The sequence below is a fragment of the Leucoraja erinacea genome, chromosome 19 (genome assembly GCF_028641065.1).
Source record: "Leucoraja erinacea ecotype New England chromosome 19, Leri_hhj_1, whole genome shotgun sequence".
Taxonomy (NCBI): Eukaryota; Metazoa; Chordata; class Chondrichthyes; order Rajiformes; family Rajidae; genus Leucoraja; species Leucoraja erinaceus.
In genome coordinates, this window is record NC_073395.1 from 38,340,866 (window position 1) to 38,359,649 (window position 18,784).

Sequence of the window (18,784 nt, forward strand, 5' to 3'; positions counted from 1 at the left end):
TTTGCAAAAACATTTAAGCAACGTATACTTTGACATATCCCCCAGTCTTGTGACCGCAACCGCCCACAAGAACACGATAAGCAAGGGCATGGTAAAACCATCTCCTTCAGCTGACTGATCTATACATCTCTCTATCTCCCATCTAGACAGGACAACATGACCTACCATTTCCAATCATCCCATGCTGTTAAATAAACATTATTCTCATTGAAAAATACTGTTGTAATCTATACATAACTAAAACTCTGATCTTGTTATCTTCCGGTTTGGTGGTCATTCTATTTGTGCAATAGCGCAACACGATAGCGCTACGATTTTTCTCCACCTTACTCAACGTTCTCCTATCCTGCAATTACACCAAGTTTCGTTGCGATCAGTGGAAGCTGGTAAGAGCTATCGAGGTTTAAAAATTCTAAAAACCGCACGTGCGTAGATCGATTGCCTCTCCTGCCATTCAGCGCCGTGCGGATTGGTCCCTTCTAGTGTCACTCCGTTGGATGGCCCGCCCCCTCCTGCGGCATCACGTCTTTACTACAGTTGCGGGAGGCTCTGGATGAAAGATCATAGCGCTCTACGATCTTTGCTCTGGCCGGCCGGCAGAGGTCTCCAACTGGACACAATTTTCGGAGAGAATTACCGGAAACGGCCCGACCCGGCCCGGACCAACACAACCCAGCCCAGCCCAGCCCGGCCCCAAGCAGCCCAGCCCAGCCTAGCCTAGCCTAGCCCAGCCCAACCCAGCCCAGCCCAGCCCAGCCCAGCCCAGCCCAGCCCAACCCAACCCAGCCCAGCCCAGCCCCCCAGCCCAGCCCGGCCCAACCCAACCCAGCCCGGCCCAGCCCGGCCCAGCCCGCCCCAGCCCGGCCCAGCCCGGCCCAGCCCGGCCCAGCCCGGCCCAGCCCGGCCCAGCCCAGCCCAACCCAGCCAGCTAGGAGTCAGAGATGGTGCCAATGTCGCCAAATGGAAAGCAGAGACTCTGATCCCGGCGGAGGAGAACGACTAGTGCCCGCTAGAGTCCCCATCGTACCCCCAACCCCTTCCCCTCTGGTTCCCCTCACTGGCTCCTGCCCCCCTCCCAGGCGATACTGCACTCTCCCCCATGGCTCTTCCCCGTCTTTTCTCTGAGCTCTCTCCCCCCCCCCCCCCCCCACTACACCCCTCCCTCCCACACACACCCCTTCCCCAAACCACCCCATTCCTCCCCATATACCTCTCCTCCCTCCGCCTCGCAAACCCCATCCCACCCACATACACACTTCCCCTCCCCCCCCCATGGTGACTGGGACCCAACAAGTCCCTCTTAGTCTAGTGAATAAATAAAAATTAAAATGTTCAACTAAAATATTTGTTCTGAAATCCCTTCAGTCTATTGGTCATAGCCATGACCAGAGAATTAGTTCCTCATTCTCACAGAGCCCAGGACAGATGAATGGTTACCAATCCTTGAATTGTGTGGGTTAATCGTTTTAAAGCAGCCACGTGATCTCTAAGCAGCACTGTTCGGTTTATTTTGGAGATACAGCGCGGAAACAGGCCCTTCAGCCCATCGAGTCCACACTGACCAGCGATCCCCGCACATTAACTCTATCCTACTGCAGGGGAATTTTTTACAATTATACCAAGCCACTTAACCTACAAACCTGTACCTCTTTGGAGGATGTGGGAGGAAACCGAAGATCTAGTAGAAGATCTACGCAGGTCACGGGGAGAACGTATTAGCTCCGTACAGACAAGCACCCATCGTCAGGATCGAACCCGGGTTTCTGGCGCTGTAAGGCTGCAACTCTACCGCTGCGCCACCGTGCCGCCATCGCTGGGTGGGAAATTAAACTCATCAAAAGATCAAGGAAATAGGCAACGTTTCGGGCCGAAACCCAAGGGTTTCGGCCCGAAACGTTGCCTATTTCCTTCGCTCCATAGATGCTGCTGCACCCGCTGAGTTTCTCCAGCAGTTTTGTCTACCTTCGATTTTCCAGCATCTGCAGTTCGTTCTTAAACAAAAGATCAATGGTGACATTCATGATAAATGAACAGACAGCAATTACAAACTATTACTATGCTTCTCAAACTATAATAAACAATGAACAATGCATCTCCCATGCTAAACCTCAACATGTGAAACCTCATCATGTATTTGTTACATCGCCAATTGTAATTAATGATCTTCCGAGCAGGCTCAATGTTAGTACTGCAAACTGACTGGTGAACTAAACAGACAGGTAAATAGAAAGCCTGCAGACAGCAGCTCCCAGATGCCCCATTGTCTGCCAAGCCATCTCTCACGCACCTGAGGTTTCTTCAATGCTAAAAAAGCCATCAATCAGATCTAATGCTTCAATAGCAAAATGCCCGGTCAATTAAGCAGCATGTCTCACTGCCAACCAGCAAACTATTTTCTCCCTCCTGAATGCTGCCACATTAACAGCAACATGAAACCGTAAGGAGCAGCCTATCATGTGCAGAAGTCCTATTTACAAATATCTGTACAATATAAATGCCAGGAAGGCAGAGTTGATGGCAAGCCTTCTGAAATGTTCTTTATGCAAATTTAACTTTTAATTATAAAAATGCATAGAGTAATAACTAACCAACAAGAACTTTACTTTACCACAAGCAGTGGAAAAAATGAAAAGTCACTAAGAAGTAGCATCTAAAACGACACAATTGGGGCAGCCAGGAGCCATGTACCCTTGTCCGCATTATTATAGAAGGACATACTGACTTTATCGAGGGTGGTGATGAAGTCTGTCATTCCAATGTAATTGCCGAATCCAGTTTCCAGACGGCTGGGTCATAGGTAAATATCAGAATTCAATCTCTCTTCTGCCGGCCACTGCCAGGCGTTTAAAAAAATTGCATCAAGAATAATGAAGGAGATATGAACAACTCACTGAAGCATGACATTGTGAGCCATTATTGCTTGGTTGATGAACCTGCATCTTGCTGTATCTATTTCATGTCCCCAGTCTAGAGAGTTAAAAGCCAAAAGGCTTCACACTCAGAACAACTGGCATCGTGCCATAAACATCATTTGATATACATCTTCAACCCCTTAATGTAGTTTATAATAGTCTTTGCAGATTTATTTTAAGGTGTCCATATATAACTCACCACTGTTCTATGTACGAAACTCTAAACTGGTTATCCCCCCACGCTCGAAGATGCTACCACTGGTTCCAGTTTATCTTTAAATGCATCCACCTCAATTACCCTTCTTATTTAAAACAAGACCTATTACCATACACACCCTCATATTCACTAAGACATATTCAGCAACCCTTCTTCTTCATTCCAAGAACTGACAAAGAAATTGGGAGACGTGCATTTAAATTCAAAGCTCCTTCTGATTGGAACACTCTGCCTAGTACCATAAGAACTATTAGCTCATTTCGTCTATTTAAAAATACACTTTTATCCTTCCTTATAAAACCATGTACCTGTTTCTTAGAGTCTTCGAGCTCCTTTATCTAGCTTGCTCTGTGTGTGATCATTTGGCATAACTATTGTATATGCATGGCCATTACACTTATGTATTATTGTATTGCATAGTGTAACAAGGTCTTATATTGTATTATTTCACAATATCATGAAATAATGTTGATAGTATGTATTAACGTACGATGTATGATAGGTGGTATATGGTATTATGCATTAACATTATGCTGCAACACATAACTATTGTTATTATTGGATATGTAAAGCCAATTAACAATTGTTATAAACTATAATAAGTGGGGATGGAGGGGTTTTGGGATTGGTGTGTGGGTAGGTGGGTCAATGAGAGCCTCCATGTATGTTATGTCTTGTGCTGTATGTTCTATGTTGGACCCCCTCGAAAACGAGATGACTGTCCATCTCAAGGGGTTATCCATGAATAAACTTGTTTCAACATGTGAAAGTTAATGTGATAGGAGAAGAATTAGGCCATTCAGCCCATCAAGTCTACTCCGCCGATAGGCACAACAGGCTGGAGTAACTCAGCGGGACAGGCAGCATCTCTGGAGAGAAGGAATGGGTGATGTTTCGTGTCAGCACCCGTCTATTCCGCCATTCAATCATGGCAGATCTATCTCTCCCTCTCAGCCCCATTCTTCTGCCTTCTCCCCATAACCCCCGACACTTGTACTAATCGATGCATTCAACATTACAGCATAAACCCTAGGATAGTAGAGACTGTCAGACAATGAGTCATAGCTCACACCATGAGCAACGTCTCTTTTGCCAAACCAGCATCGGCAGTTCCTTGTATCTCCACGAACTAAGTACAGCCACGTCACACAGGTGAAATCCTTTGATCTGACTTTTCTTGATCTTTCAAAATGCCCACTACATCCGTGTGGACTTTTATAACGATGCCCTCATATGAAATGAAATAAAGACAAAAGTGAGAACATAGTAATTGTGTAGTCTTGGGCTGGAGCTAGTCTTATGGCTTCTGGCATTTATGGCTGACACCATTGTGCTTCCCGATGGCCATACAGATTGTTCTGTGGTTTAGCAAAGGTGATAAACATAAGGGTGACATCAAAAAGAACTTTAATGGCCCAAGATCATTCTAAATTGTTTCCTAATACCATTGAACTACAAAGGCCTAGCACTGATTACTGCATACAATTAGGACAAGTTGCAAAAAGAGTTTACATAAAATACATTTTAGAACGGGATTGTAATAATTACATTGGAGAATAAAGATTATTCATTAAAAATTCATGTTAATTTATGTCATGGCTATTCCATTTTTTTATTGCTTTGAATAATGCACAACAAACACTTAACAGCAGTGGCAGTGTCAACAATTATCTTTCAATGCTTGTCATTGTAAACAGCTACTTCAGTCACTGCTGCCACTGCCAAATCAGATCGGAACTGTCTAACTCAAAAGAGGCATTTGTGCTCGAGCCACTTTAGTCCAATTGGAGATCGTGCTATCAGCTCAGGTAAAGGTTACTGAAAGATCAAAGAAATGTGACTTTGATATGTCTACAGTGATCACAAGCAAAGATCTTATAGCGACCTTTGATCACAAGGGTCCTTTAGGTACCCACACACAAGCATCATCACTTGGCAGTCAAGGGAGCTTCTTTCATTAGACTTATTGAGTAACACAATGGTCACACACCAGCCCTGACACAAAAGTCAAAAGCCGAGCTCCCAGGGCTCAGGTGGTTTAATATGTTAAGGTCAAAGACTTTCATGTTGTGACCTGGGTTCAAATATTGTCACAACTTTGACATCAGAGCACAGCTGTTACCTGAGGTTGGGGACTGGGTAGATTAAATTTGTCAGCTCAAGGCTCTCTGGCTCATGTGATAGGTACATTTTGTTAAAGTTAAGGGTCCTGAAAACTCCAGAAACTCTTTGCAATGCTTCAAGTACAACAGTTTTTACTTATTAAAGTTTCTCTTTTAAAGGCCAAGCAGCCTTTGACCCAAGCTGCCCCACTTAACGCAACATCATGATGATACTGTCAATGTTTGCCAAGAATTAAAATCTTCTTCATTTACTAATGCAACCGCAAAATGAAGAAACGACTTACTTCCCTGACTACAGGCCAAATGTGAATCTCTGACAGTCATTTCTGAAACAGACACAAAAAGCTGGAGTAAATCAGCAGGTCAGACAGCATCTCTGGAGAACCCGATACGTCACCGATTCCTTTTCTCCCGAGATGCTGTCTGGCCCGCTGAGTTACTCCATTTTTTTGTGTCTATCTTCGGTTTAATCCAACATCTGCATTTCCTTCCTCGTCATTTGTGACAGGCGCCTGAACCTGCGCACTCAACTAATTGAAGTCAGGTACTACTATTCATCGCAATCTAATGCTGCACCCTTCAGCTGACAACCGGGCTCTCAGTACTGCTGAGACCTTAAAACAGTTCGACAGATTCCTGGTGTTGTCAGTTAATATCCTGAATGGCACATTAAAAAAATATTTTGCGATTATTAATACTTTTTCCATGGCTCTCTATTTCTTTGGGTAGTACTCAGTAGATTACATTGAAGAATGCCATCTCCATTGAATTGAATTGAATTCTTTATTGTCACGTGACAAGTCAAAGTGACATTGTTTACTTGCATACGAGAGATATAGGCGATTATGTACGGTTTATCATCGTTACTTTTTTTCATATCTTTCATTCATTGTTCTTTATCTCTCTCCATCACAGTCTATATTTCTCGTTTCCCTTATTCCCTTAATCAGTCTGAAGAAGGGTCTCGACCCGAAACGTCACCCATTCATTCTCTCCAGAGATGCTGCCTGTCCCGCTGAGTTACTCCAGCATTTTGTGTCTATCTTTGATTTAAACCAGCATCTGCCGTTCCTTCCTGCACAGTACTGAATGAGGTGGAATCTTGTGTCAGAATGAGGTGAAATCTTAACGCCCAGATGACCAGATGACCATAAAAGAGCATCAAGGCATTGTCCAGGAAAGAGCGGGGAAGTTACAAGCATTTTTAATGTTGTCAAATGTAATAAAGATGGAGATACAAGATCGATGTTCAAAACTAAATCTGACACTGAGCCACATAAACTGACATTCAAATACAGTCAAAAACCTGGGCAAAAAGGTGGCGATGAAGATAAAGAGAAGAATGAGGAAGAAGATCGGGGCGAGAAGCTGGTCTAATTTGGTAGTTAGATGTGGGGAAAGTGGTGGAAAATGTATCCAGTGGACAAGGGCCCAAAGGGATAGTGGTCAGCCATAGCTAGTGGTCAACCACAGCTAGGCATCTGCTGAGGCCACAATATCAATGGAGTGGGCACAATAACAATGCAGTGGATGCCAGTGCTGCACAATCTCCCAATGCCTTGATCTTGTAGATCCTGATCTCAGGAGCTATGCGTGTGCAGGTTGCACGTTCCCGCCTCTGCTTTCCTCCCATGCCTCAAAGATGTGCAAATTGGTTGGTTAATATTCCACTGGAATGCCCTGGTGGTCAGGCTTCAGTTTAGGTTTTATTATAACCCGTTGTAGCGAGGTGCAGTGAAATGCTTTGTTTTGCACGCTCTCCAAACAGATCAGATATCCCATACATGAATACAACCGAGTAAAGAGGATAAAGCAAAGGGGAAGATATAGGTTGCAGTTTGTGGTGGAATCAGAAGCAAGTTGATGAGAATGTAGGGACACTAAAACTGGGGTTAATGAAAGATGAATGGTGGTCATCTCGGATTCATTGGACCAACACCCTGCTTCAACGCCCAAACGCTCTTTGGAGTCATCCACTATTTATCAAGGATGACACGAGCTTTGTTGCCAGGTGTATAGTTCTCTGCAGAATATTACAAGGATGAGCGGCACCGTTCCGAAGGGCAGTCATGGTGATGCAGCGGTAAAGTTGCTGCCTCACAGCACTTGCAGCGCCAGAAACCCGGGTTCCATCCTGACTACAGATGCTGTCTGTATGGAGTGTGTAAGTTCTCCCCATGACTTGCATGGGATTTCTCCGAAATCTTTGGTTTCCTCCCACATTCCAAAGACGTTCAGGTTTGGACGATAATTGTCCCTAGTGTGTGCTAATGTGCGGGGATCGTTGGTCAGCGCGGACTCGGTGGGCTGAAGGGCCTGTTTCCGCGCTGTATCTCTAAACTAAATTAAACTAAAGGAAAGCCTACAGGATGGGCGAGGTAATGATAAACCTCGCTGAGTTTCATTTATTGTCACGTGCACTGAGGTACGGTGAAAAGCTTTTGTTGTGTGTTAACCAGTCAACAGAAAGGCTATACATGATTACAATCGAGCCATTCACAGTGTAAAGATGGGCCCATTGGAGGAATCGTAAGATTGGAAACAAAAAGGGGAATTAAACCTGGAATGGCAGCAGAAGTTGGAATCTCAGTGATGTAAGGTTGGTAGGGAAGAATTCCCCCACAAATGACCCTTAAATAATTTAGTTATTTAATTAGTATTTGAAAGGTCACACTTGCTAAGTATTCTTCACTCTCGAACAGGTTCAATGAGTCATCTCCCCTCTGTACACTGCTGCTGCTTTCAGATGATTACATTATGACAGTGACTACCTTTCAAAACATTTACTGGCTCTTTGCGATGTTTTATGGTTGCAACAAAAAAAACCGAGACAATGAATATTTGCTCTCTCGAGGCAAGAGCAAGCTACCAAACTGAGAATGACCATTTGTCATAAGTAATATCAGAAGAACAGATTTCACCGTGGAATCGACAGGATTCATGTAGAAGTCGGAGAAAATCAGAAATTATATTTCAGGTCAACCATGAACTGAATAAACTTCAATAAAAGATAACAATACTACTACAAAGAACATTTCTCAAGTACTTGGAATACGATCAATATATCTCAGTACCGAGGGTGATAATGCTTTTCGTAAATGCCTTGTGCAATGCAAATATATTTTAAGATGGACGAGGTCGTAGAGTGCAAGCAACTAATGCAAAGTGTCAATGGACGTGCACAGATACTTACAGCTTTTGCAAACACTCCCATGAGCTCTGGAAACTGATGTGTGAGGAGGGCCAGCATGGCAGTGAAGGAACACAGGCCTGCGGTGAACAGGATGAAGAATGGCAGCTCCTTCTTGGGGTACACTGAAACTTCATGAAACGCTGGATATGAACAGACAGCATCAAATAGGTAGAGAGAGAGAGAGAAACAGATGGACAGGACTAAAATGGAGCAATGCACAAAGAAACACGTTAAAATGGAAACAGGAGCTCAGTGGACAGAGCAAGAACGAGAAACCAAGAAAAGATGTGATAATATAGGAAAGCGATAGGAATGAATGCATATATATATATATATATATATATATATATATAACCACAGCTTTATTTAATATTTTTGATAATGGAATGAAATGCATCCTTTTTTAAATTACTTTTTTTTGCATTCAAAGACAGATAACACAGTGGATTTAAACTATGAATGAAACACAATTCAACAGGATAGGAAGGTGAATAGCTACTCAGATATACAAAGGGGTGAGATAGCTGCAAAAATATAAGGTGCCATTTTATTATACATTAGAATATTATTTTATTATTTTTCATTTCCATCTTTTTAATAAAGCAATCCAAAGTATACTTCCAAGCTAGCTAGTCAAATGTTGATGCAATGTAAAATGTGAAATTGCTTTATGTAAGACTTGGGAATAAGGAGAAACAAGAATGAAGTTGGTGGTGGAGGAGGCAACAGGTTTTATAATGTAGCATCTTTAATTTGAAGTGTATCCAAAGACACTTCAATTGTATAGAGTATTGAGAAGGCAGGCACGGGTTATTGATGGGGACGATCAGCTACGATCACAATGGATGGTGGTGCTGGTTCGAAGGGCTGAATGGCCTCCTCCTGCACCTATTTTCTATGTTTCTATGTATTTATGGAAAAAGGATGGACTTGTCTGGTGGAAGAGATCAGAAGGGCTGGTGTAGACTTGGTCACTGGGCATTGGCTTTGACATGGTTTTAAAACAAATTAAGGAACAAATTCCAAAGAGTGAGGCATAAATAGATGAATTGTATCATCAATAATGAAATGAAGTCAGAATGCAGGAAGAGAAAGAGACAGAGTGTTGGAATATAAAGCAATGGGATAATGACAGAAGCACAGAGCTGGATAATATTGCAAGACAGATTGGAAAAAGACCAGGATGAATTTCCAGATGAAAATTCGATTTTAAGTTCAATTCTTTGAAGATTGCAAACTACAGGAAGGATTGATTTAGGCACCAAACCTGTGTCGTCTCTTCAACAAAACCATCGAATCTGTACTACTTTGCTACTTGATGCCCATTTCAATTAACTAGCTACTAAATGGGGAGCCCATGTAGTTTGGTGAGAATAAGGGTGATGAATAAGTGGTAAAGAATATGTGCAGATTAGTTATTAATATCCGTGGCTACAGAATATTTGGTTGTGATGGAGCATGTAGATTGTAGACAGGCATTTTGTGTGTACAAAAAGAGTAAAGATGAAGTCATAGATCTTAGCAATAAAACAAAAAGAAAGGAAATAGAAAATGCAAAACCAACCATGTATTAGAATGCAGAGGTATGTTTACAGATACAGCAGTAGCAATGTGAGCTGATGGACACAACCTGACAGACAAACCTAGCCCACTGGGGAAACCAAAGGCGTATGAAGTGAAATTTGGAAGTGACTTCAAACACAAATGTACAATTAACAACCATCACTATCTCAAAGAAAACTCCAGCTAAACAGAAAGATGGATGACTTCATTAACTTACATGGCAGCAGTTCTCTGTCAGCCGTCTCTGTGCAGATTGGATATGGATAGAAAAGATGACCTTTTTCCAATGGATAGGGAATCATTCGGAATGCTGAGGAAATATTGTTGTCATAAACATACATTAAATTACATCATGTTTTAACACATCTCCTCATTTCAGACTATTTTACATAGTCAATCTCCTGTCCACTGCAAGTATTTTATCCATTTATTTATTTATTTGAGAAAATCAAGACACAAACAGGAAGCATACAGAGTGTTTAATGCAGAGCTCTAACTATTTTAATCTGCTGGTGAAATAGAGTTTTGCTGAACACCTCCGCTCAGGAGGCCTAAACCTACCTGAACTCCCAGTTGCTAAGCACTGTAACTCCCCCTCCCATTCCCACACTGACCTTTCTGTCCTGGGCCTCCTCCACTGTCAGCCGCAGGAGATGCAACACCTGTCGCTATACCGCCTCGCTCCACTCTGTCCAAAGGCCCCGACAGTCCTTTCAGGTGAGGCTGAGGTTCACTTGCACCTCCTCCAACCTCATCGACTGTATCCGCTGTTCCAGGTGTGGACTCCTGTAGATCAGCGTGACCAAGCGCAGGCTCAGCGATCGTTTCGCTGATCACCTCTGCTCAGTCCGCCTAAATCTACCTGATCTCCTGGTTGCTAAACACTTTAACTCCCCCTCCCATTCCCACAGTGACCTTGTGAGAGTGAGGCCCAGCGCAAATTGAAGGAACAGTACCTGCATTCCCTCTCTCTCTCCCTCTCTCTCTCTCTCTCTCTCTATCCCTCCCCTTTCCTAGTTCTCCAACCAGTCCGACTGTCAATTAAATGTTATCTCAGTTTGCTTCGTTGTCACCTTCTCTGAGCTAACAGTGATCTATTCTACATTTTCCTTGAGTCTCATCCCCTTTGATGCCTCGTTTTCACACCTTACACTTCCTTATCTCTCTGTCTCACTTTCCCGACTCTCTGTCTGAAGAGGGTTTCGACCCGAAGCGTCACATATTCCTTCTCTCCAGAGATGCTGCCTGACTCGCTGAGTTAATCCAGCTTCTTGTGTCCATGTTAGGATCTGTAACACTTCTCATCGAGTCCACACACAAGATTAGTTGTTCAGCCAGACCTGAACACACTTCTCGGCATCTGCATACAATGGTGTCTGTCTTGTCACTCCTTGTGCGTGGTAGTGGAAAGATTGGTGGAAACAGGGCCGCAACGTGAATGCCCACCTTGACCCCCACCTCTGTGGTGGAAGTAGCGTTAAACAGGCACGCAAATGGGAATTAGACAGGGAGAATCTGCAGAGCTCGGGGAATGTGCCAGGGGATGTTCATGAATGGATTGTTCCACAAATGGATGCCGTGTTCAAAGTGCCTCAAGCTGTGTTGCAAGATTTCTGTTCCATGATTCTAAACCAGGTATAATAAATTTACTAGTAAAAGGCAAATGTAAATTGCTCTCGTGATGGTTTGACTGGACATTATTGGGAAATGTTTTCAAAATAAACAAGAAACATTCTCTGGCCTACAGTGACAACCTAACAACTCACGTCCCCAAGTTCACGTTGGATTCTGGACCAAATGCACCAGAGGAGTAAGCACAGCTTTTTCCCAATCAGTGAAACATTTTGGTTTAAAATTAGGAAATATCCTTCAAACAAAAAAGGTGCATGGGAAGAAGAAGAACTCTGCAAACCAGACAGATTCCGTTGTCCTCTGGGTCAGGTTGTCATGAGGTTTGTGGTAACTCATCAGTGTTAGCTGAAGAAAGAAGACACAATCTATATTGCCACCATGTGGCAAACACCGGAAGAGCCACAGTAGCAAAATGGTTCATTTCAGGCAATGGTTGAAATAAAAATACACCCACTATGTGTGATTTATGACTTAGGAAAACCAAATTGCATTTTGAAGTGAAGTCCCAGGTCTACTGTAGAAAAGTTCCCACAGATAATCAGTTCTAGTGATGTGGGTAAGACACTTGGGCTATCAATACTGCTCAGGAATAGTCTGACAGGATCCTTTATATATACTTAAAATGCAGAGCAGGCTTCAGTTAAATGCATCAACTAAAGATGGCATTCCAACAGTGCAGCCAGCATTCCCTATGTATTAGAATGGAACTTGAACCGACACTCTTCCAGCACAGAGAACGGAGTGTCACTGTGTGACTAGCAAAACTGACTTTATGCTCAAATACTGAGTAGGTAGCTTCAGCACAAATAACCAGGGAGGGCAGGCAAAAACTCCCCTTCCCTTGAACAAACTACAGGTATTTGGACATCCCAAACATGATGTACTCCAGGATAACGATTGAAGGAAAAATCAGTCAAATTATTCGCATGCATCCGTTTGTGTAGACTGTAGACAATAAACCCGAGTGGATGGAAGTGCCCCGGAGAGCGGTGGCAAAGGAAGGAAGTACATTGCTTGTGGCAATGACATGGCTCTCATAGATGGAAGAGGCTATTTCCAGAAGGCGGGCAGCCACATACCAGGTATATGTTATTTTTTTGCGAAAATAATAAATCACCAAACTAATAAAGAGCGTAGGAATTTAACTAAATAGCTCAAACAACTTTTTAAAGGCACTTACTTCCCTCCCAAGTACAGTGTAATAAGTTGAGCGCTCCTTCTACTCGCTTCCAATGTTGAAGATGGAAGAATGCATATGCGATAGCTTCACTGTCCCCTCTTTTCAAAATATGTTCTGGCGGGAGTATTAAACTTTTCATTTCTAATAAATACTGAAGAAAAAGGTGCATTCAATAAAGTGAGGTTCTATTGGAAGACCATATATTGTAAATATATTTATTCAATTTTCAAACTTAATCATGTTTCACGCAAGTAAATGAACTAAATAGCCCATATTTGTTCTTCAGTAGGCCATTCGGCCCTTTGAGCCAGCACTGCCATTCACTGTGATCATGGCTGATTATCCATAATCAGTACCCCGTTCCTGCCTTCTCCCCATACCCCTTGTCTCCGCTATTTTAAGAGCTCTATCTAACTCTCAGTTATCAGTTTAAAAAAAACTCAATCTTAAAATTAATCAATGAGCTTTAATCTAATACGTCAGTCACTACGACTTTCCTCTCTGCCTTCCAACCCCAGTAATTGGTAACAAATCCTTTTTAATAAATGATCTTGTGGAACACACTAAGAGACTGCAAGCAAGTGATACTCCGCAGAAGCATTCCCCAAGGCATTCCCAAACAAAGCTATTAGAACAATAGCTAATGGAGAAAATAGCAGCAACTCACTTTGGGAACATGTGGGTTAAATTCTACTGCTCTGTGTATTGCTTCTACAGCATTCATCTCTGCAGTGCTCAGCCCTCTCCTCGATGCAGCCTCTGGTGAGAATCTAGAACCGTTCACCACAATTTATATCATCAAACCACACAGTTCTGTGAAGCACTGACGAACATACAAAGTGACACACACAGTTCACGTTAGCCTAATAACACGGGAGAGGGGTTTAAATATTCAGTTCCACCAACCCATTATTTCTACCCTTCACAGAATTTAATATGTGTCAAAGACTCATCCCAAAACAGCATTCGGAGTCGCATTTAGTTTGGACAAGGTTGGGAAACTATTGGAAGTGAATTAGCCTTCTCTATGACTTGAACTTTAATTTTTCTCTCATCCATTAGCTTGTAAGAGACCCTTTTCAGTTTTGAATTTTAAAAAACCTCTGTATTTTGTAAATTCATCAAAAGGTTGGCATATAAACTAAACAATAGTTCAGAGAGAGATTAATGTGTAGAATCTCATCATTAAATTTGGACAATCTCATAAACCATGAGCACAATATTTAATGAGTATCAGTCCTTTACTGGCCATCTGCATGCATGTTAGTTTTGTAACCACTCCCACCTTTATCAAATATCCTTCATTTGCTCAGTGAGAATTCAAACTTTTAAGTTAATACACACACACACACACATACAGGACATTTTGATATTTTGGGGAAAGCAAAGAATCATGCATCTGTTTTAGTCTTTATGATTAGCAATGTCATTCTTTACATTTTTCTAATACTAATATTTTTAAGGATACCTACTTGTCAGAGACTGCTCTTGCTTTAAGTAGCGCTGCTGTATAACATATTGTTGCGGACTTTGGTAGGCTAATATCTGTTGCAAAAGAATAGAAAACAAAACCACACAAAAATATTTAATCTATCATTATAATAAACGTTTCCACAAACATCTGTTCTTAATTGCTTGACACACACATTCATTTATCCTAACTGATCCGGAGTACAAATGCAGAAAAAAATCCAATAAATGATCCACCTTAGAAAATAATGAATCATCTTTGTCAAATTGGTTTGTTTATTCATGATAACTTTATCACCTCACATGAGTTCACTTTCACTTTGCTTATTTCTACAGAATTTTCCAAAATGTAAAATCTCTAGATTCGAACAAATTTGCAATCTGTCACTCTGTGCTGTTCAGATAGCACGCGTTAAATATTTCTCCATTTTTCAAGTAACTATACATGTCCAGTTCAGGATGTATACATGTCCAGTTCAGGATGGTACATGTCTTGAAGGGAAGCTTGGTGGTGCATGTTCCTCTGGGTGGGAAGTTTCATAAGGCTTTATCACAGTAAGCTTCATATAAGTACTGGAAAAACGGGGAATACAGTGATACAGATTGGAAACAGGCCCTTCGGCCCAACTTGCCCACACTGGCCAACATGTCCCAACCTGGCGGAATGTGCATGCTGTTGTGATTATTTTTCTAATTATATGCTGGAGCTACAGTTTGTCGGCTTGGCATTCCCTACATAGAGTCTGGGTGACATTTTATAAAAGACATCAGTTCAATCTGGAAAATGGATAATGTTTTAATCAATTAGATCTATTTTGAAATGAATCTTACAATTCATCTGGTAAAAAATATCGTGCAGTGAAATATTAAACTTGATCACAGGCCAAAGCAAAGCAGCTGTCTTCTTTTAATAAAACACCAAGTGCTGGAGTAACTCAGCAGGTCAGGCAGCATCACTGGAGAACGTGGATAGGTGACACTTTGGATCGGAATTCTTCTTCAGACAGATTGTAGTGGGGGGGAGACAGCTGAGAGATAGGTGGATACAGCTGAGTGGGGTTTAATTAGTAGCTGGGAGGACAAAGGCTAGAGACAATAAAGGTGAGATAAAGAGATAAGAACCATGAAATGTGAACTCAGAAAAAGGGATATAGGTTGAAGGGGAAAGGGGTGTAAGTTTTGTCAGTTTGTTTTCTCTACTTTGTACTTCTGGGGATTGAATGAGTGCTGGCTACCCTTCGCTGTCCCTTGTGCAACCATCAACATTGCTGTAGACACACAATCCATTCAATGATTTGAGGGTTATGCAGCCAAATCAAAGCTTATCCTTCAAATCAAAAGCCTGAGAGATTCTTCCCCTCCCTGATTTAACCTGTTCAGTGCCAGCCCTGCTATACTCGGGCCATGGCCAATAGGAAAAAGAAAAATGTCAGTGAACAGGTTAAGTGTGTGAGAGGAAATTTGAGCACATCACTGAGTACCTTCCTTCACATGACCAACAAAGACTTCTGTGGATAGACACACAGTGCTGGAGTAACTCAGCAGGACAGGCAGTATCTCTGGAGAGAAGGAATGGGTGACGTTTTGGGTCAAGGCCCTTCCTCAGACTCTTCTATTCATCAAGAAGAGTAAAGAATGGGTCTGAAGAAGGGTCTCAACCCGAAATGTCACCTGTTCCTTTTTTCCAGAGATACTGCCTGTCCTGCTGAGTTACTCCAGCATTTTATGTCTATCTTTGATTTAAACCAGCATCTGCAGTTCCTTCCTACACACAAAGACTTCTGTGGTCTTTGTCGTTTACCGGTTTAGACCGCTGAATTACCACGATTTGTAATTAAAACATATACCAAACATTTTTGTACCCAGAAAAACATCTCTGTTGATGAAATACCACAAAGCTGAGTGGTTAGCTTTGAGAACAGAACAGGATAAAGATTATCATTGTTTCACCTGACAAGCAAATTAACACAAGTTGGCAACATTACAATAAATCATACTGAAATACAACAAAAATACATCAAGTCACGTCCATTCCCAAAATACGTGAAAATAAAAAGTCCTTTTCTACATTCTACGTTATTCCTTCAAAATCTTCAGATATTATTAAGTCCTTCTTTGATGCAGATTGACCTATAAAATTCAATTTCATGACATCATTCATTAATGATGTTCCCTTGAATACACCAGCAACTGTGAAAATCAATGCTGGTTGCCTAGCAATATGCATAGCAACAAAGATTTCACCAACATCATCTTTGGGGGAATTTAACATCGGAATATTTATGCCCAGAACAATCAAATTCATGCTTATAATGTAGACAGAAATGCTGGAGAAACTCAGCGGGTGAGGCAGCATCTATGGAGCGAAGGAATAGGTGACTGAAGAAGGGTCTCGACCGGAAACGTTGCCTATTCCTTCGCTCCATAGATGCTGCCTCACCCGCTGAGTTTCTTCAGCATTTTTGTCTACCTTCGACTGTTCCAGCATCTGCAGTTCCTTCTTAAACAAAGGTTCATGCTTTTTGTTGGTTTCTTCAGGTAGGTCTTGCATTAAAACAGATTTGATATCGAAAGGCCCATAAAAACACATGTAATCTGTCAAATTATTCCGGGAAGAAGAAATACAAATAACCATATAACCATATAACAATTACAGCACGGAAACAGGCCATCTCGGCCCTACAAGTCCGTGCCGAACAACTTTTTTTTTCCCTTAGTCCCACCTGCCTGCACTCATACCATAACCCTCCATTCCCTTCTCATCCATATGCCTATCCAATTTATTTTTAAATGATACCAATGAACCTGCCTCCACCACTTCTACTGGAAGCTCATTCCACAGCGCTACCACTCTCTGAGTAAAGAAGCTCCCCCTCATGTTACCCCTAAACTTCTGTCCCTTAATTCTGAAGTCATGTCCTCTTGTTTGAATCTTCCCTATTCTCAAAGGGAAAAGCTTGTCCACATCAACTCTGTCTATCCCTCGCATCATTTTAAAGACCTCTATCAAGTCCCCCCTTAACCTTCTGCGCTCCAGAGAATAAAGACCTAACTTATTCAACCTATCTCTGTAACTTAGTTGTTGAAACCCAGGGAACATTCTAGTAAATCTCCCCTGTACTCTCTCTATTTTGTTGACATCCTTCCTATAATTGGGCGACCAAAATTGTACACCATACTCCAGATTTGGTCTCACCAATGCCTTGTACAATTTTAACATTACATCCCAGCTTCTATACTCATGAATTATCTTTTAGTGTAGATGTTAACTGGTCTTTATTTTAATTATAAGAGCCGTTCCCCTGAAACGTTGTCCATCCGAGATGCTCTCCTCAGATGCTGATTGACTTTCAGCTAGTTTTTAGCATTTTCAGTTTTTATTGAAACATTTCAGTATTGTTCTTCTAGGGCTGTGAGGTCTAACTTGCAGACTTGCACAGTTTCTTAGAATAGGACAAGCTGCAGCCCCTGATTGATTCAAAGACTCTGCGCTCTCCAATGACAAAAGCCCCATCTCCTATTGACTATTGACTATTTTAGTTGGTATGAAGACTGGGTGCTTTCTAGACCCAGAGTATTGGCTTGCCACAACTTGAGTTACGAATGACACAGAAAACACTAAACATTAACAATAATAAAACATTAATGATAAAACACCATTGATCAAACATGTGAACCAACAAAATACTACTACTAATAATAATAATAATACATTTTATTTATGGGCGCCTTCCAAGAGTCTCAAGGACACCTTACAAAAATTTAGCAAGTAGAGGAAAAACATGTAAGCCGAAATGAAATAAATAGTAGAGACATGACTACTACACAAAGTAAATACAGAATTCAATTCAAAACACAATACGAGGCAATTCAAGCACAGATGAAAAGGGAAGGGGACGTGGGGCTAAGGATAGGCAGAGGTGAAGAGATGGGTCTTGAGGCGGGACTGGAAGATGGTGAGGGACACAGAATTGCGGATCAGTTGGGGGAGGGAGTTCCAGAGCCTGGGAGCTGCCCTGGAGAAGGCTCTGTCCCCAAAACTGCGGAGGTTGGATTTGTGGATGGAGAGGAGACGGGCTGATGTGGATCTGAGGGACCGTGAGGGTTGGTAGGGGGAGAGGAGGTCAGTGAGATATGGGGGGGCCAGATGGTGGAGGGCTTTGTAGGTGAGGACCAGGATTTTGTAGGTGATCCGGTGGGAGATGGGAAGCCAGTGAAGTTGTTTGAGGACTGGAGTGATGTGATGCCAGGATTTGGTGTGGGTGATGAGTCGGGCGGCTGCGTTCTGGACCAGTTGGAGTCGGTTGATGTAGGTGGAGCTGATGCCAAGGAGAAGTGAGTTGCAGTAGTCCAGTCGGGAGGAGATGAAGGCATGGATGAGTCTTTCAGCAGCGGGAGGTGTGAGAGGGGGTCTGAGTTTGGCGATGTTGCGGAGATGAAAGAAGGAGGTTTTAATGACATGGCGGATGTGAGGCTCAAGGGAGAGGGTGGAAT

General features: G+C 42.3%; 1 protein-coding gene across 9 annotated transcripts in view; it reads right to left on the bottom strand.

The window, feature by feature from the left end:
• The window catches only part of LOC129706508 (suppressor of tumorigenicity 7 protein homolog), a 182,047-nt gene that overhangs the window by 11,561 nt on the left and 151,702 nt on the right, over positions 1-18,784 (bottom strand). For 8 of the 9 annotated variants that reach the window (XM_055650859.1, XM_055650858.1, XM_055650860.1 and 5 more), the window contains 5 exons: positions 14,293-14,365; positions 13,488-13,590; positions 12,821-12,971; positions 10,226-10,318; positions 8,446-8,585 (listed from right to left, as the gene is read on the bottom strand). In XM_055650859.1, coding sequence (XP_055506834.1) covers positions 8,446-8,585; positions 10,226-10,318; positions 12,821-12,971; positions 13,488-13,590; positions 14,293-14,365 — 560 coding nt within the window. The remainder of the gene's footprint in view (positions 1-8,445; positions 8,586-10,225; positions 10,319-12,820; positions 12,972-13,487; positions 13,591-14,292; positions 14,366-18,784) is intronic. The other variant, XM_055650857.1, reaches the window with a different exon arrangement.